Here is a 10,000-nt window from a genome sequence, read left to right as displayed (position 1 = left end):
AACCTAACACTAATCTATCATAACCTAACCCCTAACAAACTAAACCCACTAACCTAACACCACCACCACCACCATCACCACCACCACCAGCAGCATCCATAAAATTTGGGATTATGGCCTGAATGGACTGACTGAATGGAGGGCAAAATTAAATATGAATTAAAACGTGCAGACTCGCCGTGTTTTCAATGGGTTTTCCGGCGAGCTAAAATGGGTCTGAGAATGGCGAGGAGGGGAGGCCGGCACTGCTATTGTCTGTACGTAACATAATCCAGGCAGGCCCCGTGATAGCCAGACAGGTGGCGGTGGTGGTGGTGGTGGTGGTGCTGAAAGGTGGGGATATTAATGTTAGAGATGTGGAGTGGTGAGATTTGAATGGTGTTAGTGGTGAGTGACGAGTGTTGGCGGCGATTGGTCGTGGTGTCAGTGGTGATGACAGGTGGGAAAAGGTGATGGTGTTGTGTGGTGTGGTGGTGACTGGTGCTACTGCTCTCATCTCTCACTGAAGTCACCAACCCACTGCTCTCTCTCTCTCTCTCTCTCTCTCTCTCTCTCTCTCTCTCTCTCTCTCTCCCTCAAGCAAGCAAATTTTCACCCTACAATCTCTCGTAATGCTTGTGTTACACCATCACCAACCCGCTACTCTCTCTTTCACCTCACCCTCCTCTCCTTGCCTCTCCCAGCCTCTCACACTCTCCTTCCTCTCCCTCTCCCTCTGTCCCTCCCAGCGGGCAAGTTTCAAGCGCACAGGCGGGGAAATGGTGCGGCGGAGTGTCGAGAAACGGACATAAAGCGAGTCCGGATGAAAACGTTCGCGACACGACCATTGGCGCTGGAATCACGACCACAGCAGCGCCGCCACGACCACGCCAGCCTGCCACGGGACACTGCACGACCCCGGCCTGTCCCTCCTCTCTCTCCCTCCCCCCACAACCCGCTGCTCCTCTCTATAACAACGCAAGGGAAGGTAAAGGAAGAACAAGAGGAAGATTGGAAATGTGTTCGCTATTTTTGAAGGGAATAAAAAATGAAAGGAAAATGAAAAGGTGATATACTCTCTCTCTCTCTCTCTCTCTCTCTCTCTCTCTCTCTCTCTCTCTGACAGTAACACGCTTCAAGATAAAAGATCAGTGGTGAGAGTAGTGATTAGTGAGAGGTTCCCACAAAGCTTTCCTCTCCCCTCTCACTCTCTCCCTCTCCCTCTCCCTCCATGCCTCCACCTCTCAATGTCTAAAACTTCTCCACTGATGGTTCTTCTCTCTCCAGTAATTCACCAACACAGCTGTCTCCCTCTCCCTCTCCCTCTCCCTCTCTTACTCTCACTCTTGTTTTATTTATTTTTTTTTTTTGCTCTCCTTTCCTCTCACCTTCGACTATGCAATCTCTTAGACTTGCTCTCACTCTCACGCGTGTACTCTCTCTCTCTCTCTCTCTCTCTCTCTCTCTCTCTCTCTCTCTCTCTCTCTCTCTCTCTCTCTCTCTCTGAACACAATCACAATAAACACACAGATAAGATCACGTGTTTTGGTGAATGGTGATTAGCACACACACACACACACACACACACACACACACACACACACACACACACACACACACACACACACACACACACACACGACATTGCCACACACAACTGTATCTACATTTAATACCTAACCTAGCATAACCTAACTGCTCTCCTCTATAACCCCCTCCTCTCTCTCTCTCTCTCTCTCTCTCTCTCTCTCTCTCTCTCTCTCTCTCTCTCTCTCTCTCTCTCTCTCTCTCTCTCTCTCTGCCTTCAATATCTGTATTATGAGCAGTACCTAACTTTTGCTGCTCCCTCTGCCATTCATTCAGAGACGACGTAACCTGCAGCCACGTCACTTAGGTCAGGTTACGTATAGGTATGAAGATAAGAACTAAGCTTAATTTTCTTTTCTATTCTTTTCTCTTTTCCTTACACACACACACACACACACACACACACACACACACGTAACATACCTGCACATAACCTCGTGGGTGAGCAGAACGCGGCACATCTCCGGGTTCTTGTCCTGCCCCTCGTACACGATAGCCTGCAGAGAAGAGACACACAGGTTACCACACCACAGGACACGAAACACAAGGGTTGCTGTAGGAAGCCATCGGACCTACACGTGTCACTCCTTGTACAACACATGCATGATTACTACTACTACTACTACTACTACTACTACTACTACTACTACTACTACTACTTAAGGTCATAATACTAGGGTTGGTGCGGGGAACCATCAGGCCTACACGTGATAGTCCTTGTATAATAGATAGATACTACTACTATTACTACTATTAACTGTAACTAGAATATCTTAATAGTTTCCAAAATAAAAAATAAAAACGCCTCTCTCTCTCTCTCTCTCTCTCTCTCTCTCTCTCTCTCTCTCTCTCACACACACACACACACACACACACACACACACACACACACACACGCACATCAAGAAAAATCAGAAAATATAGACATTGAAAGAACTATTTTTTCCTCTCCACCTCCTCTCCCTCCCTCCACCCACCCACTCTCCCTCTCTCTCTCCCCCAATCCGTGTTATCCCCTGCCGAGCCTCCCTGTCATCCAAGCTTTGTAATAAAAATAAAGTCTGCCATAACACCCTGTCTCTAACGTATCTTTAATCATAACAACCCTGACTCTCCCATCCTCTCCCACCCTCTCCCTCTCTCTCCCTCCCTCCCAGTAAGCCACCCTCAATCCCACACTAATCCCATGCTGCTAAAAAGTCAAGATTATGGTACCGCCGCTCTCTCTCTCTCTCTCTCTCTCTCTCTCTCTCTCTCTCTCTCTCTCTCTCTCTCTCTCTCTCTCTCTCTCTCTCTCTCTCTCTCCCTCCCAGCTTAGCCAATGCCCCCCACGGAGTCTTAGAGAGGATGGCTAACAGGTGGTCTCTCTCTCTCTCTCTCTCTCTCTCTCTCTCTCTCTCTCTCTCTCTCTCTCTCTCTCTCTCTCTCTCTCTCTCTGGTCACTCCGTTGATGTGATGTGGTTTTGGGGAGAGAGAGAGAGAGAGAGAGAGAGAGAGAGAGAGAGAGAGAGAGAGAGAGAGAGAGAGAGAGAGAGAGAGAGAGAGAGAGAATTTCTGACCATGAAAGTTAAGAGAAACAAAATCTAAAAGAGAGAGAGAGAGAGAGAGAGAGAGAGAGAGAGAGAGAGAGAGAGAGAGAGAGAGAGAGAGAGAGAGAGAGAGAGAGAGAGAGAGAGAGACCACCCTCCGTCACTCTCCCCCCAAAGGCTTAGTGGCTTAATTTTCCTGTCGGATTCCTGGATTTTCCCTCGAATTCGGACCCGCTCGATCCGGATAAATTTGATTATTCCCCCTGGGCCTCCCGCGGTGGTGGTGGCGGCGGTGGTGGTGGTGGTGGTGGTGGTGGTGCTGTATGCTTATTACTATCATTTGAGTGCTAATAATAACAGTAGTAGTAGTAGTAGTAGTAGCATCACCACTATTATCACCACCACCATCACCATCACCTCCTCTTCCACCACCACCACCACCACCAAATCATCACCAATTTCAAAGGTTGACTAACTGCCTAATTCAATCTGCCGTAACAACTGCGGTCATAAAGCGTCTACAGACAGACAGACAGACACACCCCCCTACTAACCACATAACGACACACGAACACACACACAGACACACGAGGAGAGTGGCTAAAATGAAGAGGAAAATGTATGTTAATCCAATTTGAGTTATAATATACGATCATTAGTTAGGGAAGGGAGAGAGAGAGAGAGAGAGAGAGAGAGAGAGAGAGAGAGAGAGAGAGAGAGAGAGAGAGAGAGAGAGAGAGAGAGAGAGAGAGAGAGAGAGAGAGACTTGAAGAAACCTTTCCTACGGTACGGAAAATAAATACAACAAAATTCACATTATAATAAAATGCAAATACAAGAATAAATGAATAAGTAAATAAATGAATAAATGCAAAAGATTCCAGTCATTTACACTACGGCGCAGGCGGGCACTAAAGGGTTCTCCGGGAATCGACAAAACGCGCAACACAACACTGGACAATGTGCGGATGATTGTAATCCCCACATTGCGCTAACTGTCTGCCTGCCTCTCTGCGCTATTTGGGAATCTAGCGCGGGTTTTACTTTTTCATTTTTGTCGCGCGTCTGTCTGAGAGAGAGAGAGAGAGAGAGAGAGAGAGAGAGAGAGAGAGAGAGAGAGAGAGAGAGTTGCAAAACCATGACTTAAAAATGTAGCGGCAAAATTTTACTCTTCCCCGGGGATGAAAAAATGGTCTTTTATGTAACGCTTCTATCTTTTTCCTCTCTCTCTCTCTCTCTCTCTCTCTCTCTCTCTCTCTCTCTCTCTCTCTCTCTATTTTTCTCTTTTCTTTTTTTTTTCGCAGCCATTTTCTTTTTTTTTTGTTTCTTTATATCGGGAAAGTTATTTTGTTCTTCCTATTTTTTAATTATGCATGTAATGACTTGTGTTGTTGTTGTTGTTGTTGTTGTTGTTGTTGTTGTTGTTGGTGGTGGTGGTGGTGGTAGTAGTAGCATTGTCATTATTAATATTAGTATTGCTAGTGTGTTGGTGGTGGTGTTGGTAGTAGTAGTAGTAGTAGTAGTAGTAGTAGTAGTAGTAGTAGTAGTAGTAGTAGTAGTAAGATCATTTTACATCACCATCACCACCACCACCACCACCACCACCACCACCACCACACACAATAGCGTTATAATGACACAATTACCACACATTCACTCAGCCCATCACCCCACCTGTCACCCTTCACCCCTCACCCTTCTCCCTCACCCCTCTCACTTAGCCGCCCGAGTGAGTGTGACCCCGTGTGTGACCTACTGACCCCTGCTGACCTGGCTTGACCTCCTGGGGTGACCTGGGATGTCTGTTTGTCCTCACTCCTTCTGACTAATGACTCGTGATAGGTTTAGGAAGTTAGGGTGGTGGTGGTGTTGGTGGTGGTGTAGTAGTAGTAGTAGTAGTAGTAGTAGTAGTAGTAGTAGTAGTAGTAGTTCTTGTTTTTCTTTATTTTTTCTTATGTTTCTCGACTCCGCAACACTAACATCTTATATAACACCACTAACAACACCAACAACACCCCAATTAACACCGCAGCAACACACACCATTATCCAACACCTCTACGGACATTTCCACACCACCGACAACACCACAACATTTCTATCAACACCACAACACCACAAATATCACCACCACTACCCAAATCAACACCACAAACACCACCAACACTAATCAACACCACACCAATCTCCAACACCCTGACAGAACTCCCATCACCGCTTCAATCAACACTTAGCACCACAGACAACACCAGCACCACCGCAACACCACCACAACACCCTCACTGTACCACCCTCCCATTAACGACCATTGTCACGACCATTGCTCCCTTACAGACCATCCCATATGTTCTCTCTCTCTCTCTCTCTCTCTCTCTCTCTCTCTCTCTCTCTCTCTCTCCCTTCCTCTTTCTCTCTCTATCTTCAATTACTGTCATTCTTCTCATCAAAATCTCTCTCTCTCTCTCTCTCTCTCTCTCTCTCTCTCTCTCTCTCTCTCTCTCTCTAAGTAGAAGAGAACTAGGAATGAAGGAGGGAGAGATGGAAAGAAGGAACGAAAGGAGGAGAGAGAAAGAATAGAGGAAAAGAAAGAACAGAGAGAGAGAGAGAGAGAGAGAGAGAGAGAGAGAGAGAGAGAGAGAGAGAGAGAGAGAGAGAGAGAGAGAGAGAGAGAGAGAGAGACTTGGCACTGCCCCGCTCCACACCCCGTCCCCCGCTCACGTATTAGCAAAACAAGGTCAAAGGTCAAGGCTTATTAGCGCGTCTGAGGGCACGTGTCACGGGTCATAGGTCACATTAAAGGCGCCTCGCAGTGACCCGGGAAGCGAGGTCACGCCAGGTCACTAGTTATGTTAAGTTAGTGAAGGAATTAGTTTTAGTAGCAGCAGAAATAGTAGTAGTAGTAGTAGTAGTAGTAACAATGCTACCACCACCACTACTACTACTACTACTACTACTACTACTACTAATAATAATAATAATAATAATGATATATATATTTTTCAATTTCAGGGTTTATATCTATGACTCTCTCCCTCTCTCTCTCTCTCTCTCTCTCTCTCTCTCTCTCTCTCTCTCTCTCTCTCTCTCTCTCTCTCTATTCACTCCTACACTACCACACAATCTCTCCTCTTTATCCCAAAATCAAAGGATGTGCCAGCCTTTCTTCCTCTCCCTCCTCTTCCTCTTCCTCTCCCTCACTCTCACTCTCCCAGTCAACACCTTGCAGCGCACACCCGTCTTGCCAAAAGCGATCAAATTAAAAGTGTTTTCTCGTTCCGCGGTGTGTGTGTGTGTGTGTGTGTGTGTGTGTGTGTGTGTGTGTGTGTGTGTGTGTGTGTGTGTGTGTGTGTGTGTGTGTGTGTGGAGATAACTCTCTCTCTCTCTCTCTCTCTCTCTCTCTCTCTCTCTCTCTCTCTCTCTCTCTCTCTCTCTCTCTCGTTTGTCGGTCTCTTTCTCACTTAGGTAACGACTGCTCTCTCTCTCTCTCTCTCTCTCTCTCTCTCTCTCTCTCTCTCTCTCTCTCTGCCACACAAGTTAACCTTACGAGCAGAGAGAGAGAGAGAGAGAGAGAGAGAGAGAGAGAGAGAGAGAGAGAGAGAGAGAGAGAGAGAAAGCGGCGAATAAGTAGCATACCCCTCTCTCTCTCTCTCTCTCTCTCTCTCTCTCTCTCTCTCTCTCTCTCTCTCTCTCTCTCTCTCTCTCTCTCTCTCTCTCTCTCTCTCTCTCTCTCTCCGTGTAGCACCCTCAAGCCGGGCGCTGTTGGTGTGGCCACAAAAACCATCAGGCTAGAGGCGAGGCGCAGCGCAGTTCAAGTTGACTTTACTTGCATTACTTATAGCATCCTCTCGCTGGGTATTCAACGTATAATAGACGCTAGGAGAGGCTGGGAGGGGCTACGAGAGGCTGGGAAGGACTGGGAGGGGCTACGAGAGGCTGGGAGGGACTGAGAGGGGAGTGGGTGGGGTGAGAACGACTGGGGGAGGGTGGGAGAGGCTGGGATGTGGGTCTGTATGCTTCCCTCTCACAGGCCTGGTACTAATAGCGTGTTTGTTTTGGTCATTCACACCAAGCGCTAGTTACGTGGCATAGGTGGCTGTGCTCTCTCTCTCTCTCTCTCTCTCTCTCTCTCTCTCTCTCTCTCTCTCTCTCTCTCTCTCTCTCTCTCTCTCTCTCTCTCTCTCTCTCTCGTGGTTAAGCATAAGAACTCTCCCATCCAATCTCTGCCGCTTCGATCTCCTTTCACCGCCTCCTTACCGCTCTAACAATTGCTGTACTGCTCTCTCTCTCTCTCACTCTCTCTCTCTCTCTCTCTCTCTCTCTCTCTCTCTCTTAGTGTTGTTCATCTAAAACGTAAGTAAATGCACAAAGAAGAGGAACAAGAACATCAGTAATAATAATAATAATAATAATAATAATAATAATAATAATAATAATTCTGGTAAGGAGAAGAGAAGAGGTGATGTACATAATGTTATTTACGTGCAACTTTAACTCTCTCTCTCTCTCTCTCTCTCTCTCTCTCTCTCTCTCTCTCTCTCTCTCTTATTCATCTTGTCCCTCTGCCCACAGCAAGTGATGCAATTCTGATAGGTGTGGTGGTAGTAGTAGTAGTAGCAGTAGTAACAACAACAACAACAACAACAACAACATCAGCAGCAGCAGTGGTAATAGTAGTAGTAGTAGTATGAGTAATAACAATAGTAACACCACCTCTGTCTCCCCTCGCTCCACCCCTCTCTCTCTCTCTCTCTCTCTCTCTCTCTCTCTCTCTCTCTCTCTCTCTCTCTCTCTCTCTCTCTCCTGGGTAGCGAGCGCATCTGTCGGCGTACAGATAAGATCGGTGTGTGAGGCGGGGCGGTGACTGCATTACTTACCAAATAGGCGCCGATGGAGGACGATTATTAGCCAGGCAGTGAGAGAGAGAGAGAGAGAGAGAGAGAGAGAGAGAGAGAGAGAGAGAGAGAGAGAGTAATGACAACTGACAAGGCCTCTGTTCGCACCTTACATTCTCTCTCTCTCTCTCTCTCTCTCTCTCTCTCTCTCTCTCTCTCTCTCTCTCTCTCTCTCTCTCTCTCTCTCTCTCAGGTGAAAAAAAGTGTATTAGTTATAACACACATATACCCTCCCCCTTCTCCTTTCACACACACACACACACACACACACACACACACACACACACACACACACACACACACACACACACACACACACACACACACAATCGGATTTCCTACTTTGGTCCAACATCTATAATTCCCGAGGCGCCAAGACCCCCCTAACTCCCCCTAACCCCGCCCCCCAATCCATCCCTAACTGACCCTGGACCCGCCCCACCCCGCCCCTGCCCCGCCCCCTCCCCGCCCAGCGCTGCCTCACCATTCTTACCTTCTCCCACACTTAAGTCAACCAAAAGGTGTGAATTGGGGTGCGTGTGGTGTTGTGTCATGTTAAATGGTGTTGTTCTGTTCAATCGGTCGGTGTTGCATGGTGTGTCAGGTTGGGTTACGACAGGCCACGTGCTGTTATGCTGTGGCGGTACTGAAAATGTAATTGTTATCTGTTCCGCTGTGTCAAGACTGTGCTGCAGGCGTTATCATTACAGCCACGCTCTCTACCTCCCCTGTGCTGTTCTGTTCTGTGCTGCCCTGTTCCGCTGTGCCAAAACGGTGCAGCAGGCGCTATCAATATTGCCAGGGTATCTGACGCCATGTTACACGCATCTCTCGTGCTGCTCTGCCCTGTTCTGCTCCCTGCTGTACCGGGGGCAGCACAGCACGGCGCTATCACCACCGCCAACTTATCAGCCGCCATCGGACAAACAAGTCGGGATTATGAAGCGTACTAATGGACAAAAGCCTCTCCCCTCCCCCCTCGCCCATCCCCCTCCCCCTCTCCCTCCCCCTCGACAGCTCCCGCGGATAAAACAGCGCGGCTTTTCCGTAACCCGAGTCGCCACCGCCGCCGCCGCCGCCGCCGCTGCACTAATCGGATGGGAACTTTTGCCGCCTCCAAAACACCGCCGCCTTTTTTTCTTTTATATCGATTTTCAACTGTCAAAACACACACACGCGCGCACACGCACATACACACAGACAGACTGGCAGAGAGACATATAGATACTGTTTACGATTGTACAGCTGTGTGTGTGTGTGTGTGTGTGTGTGTGTGTGTGTGTGTGTGTGTGTGTGTGTGTGTGTGTGTGTGTGTGTCTGTGTGTGTGTGTGTATGATTAATTTCAAAGACAATATTTCATTCATTTCAATTCAAGAAAACCGTTTCCTTACTACTACTACTACTACTACTACTACTACTACTACTACTACTACTACTGCTGCTGCTGCTGCTGCTGCTAAAAACACACACACACACACAACCACAACACAATCTCAAACAAGAAGAAAAGAGAGAGAGAGAGAGAGAGAGAGAGAGAGAGAGAGAGAGAGAGAGAGAGAGAGAGAGAGAGAGAGAGAGAGAGAGAGAGAGAGAGAGAGAGAGAGAGAGAGAAAGAAAAAAACACTCATTAATGGGTGTCTTACCATTAGCAAGACGCCTCCTCCTCACAACGCACTCATTATTACACACACACACACACACACACACACACACACACACACACACACACACACTCATTATGAACCTGGCTCCATTTCCTCTCCTCACTACCTCCTCTCTCTCCACACATCCCATTCCCCATTACAATCTATACTTCACCCTCATTCCTTTCCCATTACCTCCCAAACATCTATTTCTTCCCACTATTCTACCCATTACGATATTTCTCTCCCTTTCCTAATAAAACGTAACTTTTTCTCTCCCAATTCCTTGTCCATTACTCCCCATACATCTACCTCCACCATTACTGCTCCCCATTACAATAAAAATTACTTCTTTCTCCCCAACAGAACT

General features: G+C 47.5%; 1 protein-coding gene across 17 annotated transcripts in view; it reads right to left on the bottom strand.

Annotated features, from left to right (window-relative positions):
• LOC135094662 (transcription factor collier-like) overlaps positions 1-10,000 on the bottom strand; it is a 194,008-nt gene that overhangs the window by 69,675 nt on the left and 114,333 nt on the right. For all 17 annotated transcript variants that reach the window (XR_010263903.1, XR_010263904.1, XM_063994954.1 and 14 more), the window contains one exon: positions 1,990-2,063. Coding sequence is in view for 15 of the 17 variants with exons in the window: in XM_063994954.1 (XP_063851024.1) it covers positions 1,990-2,063 (74 nt within the window). In the remaining 2 variants the exon portion in view is untranslated. The remainder of the gene's footprint in view (positions 1-1,989; positions 2,064-10,000) is intronic.

Source organism: Scylla paramamosain, chromosome 46 (genome assembly GCF_035594125.1).
Source record: "Scylla paramamosain isolate STU-SP2022 chromosome 46, ASM3559412v1, whole genome shotgun sequence".
Taxonomy (NCBI): Eukaryota; Metazoa; Arthropoda; class Malacostraca; order Decapoda; family Portunidae; genus Scylla; species Scylla paramamosain.
Note: the sequence above shows the minus strand (reverse complement) of the source record. Positions and strands in the feature narration are given on the sequence as shown.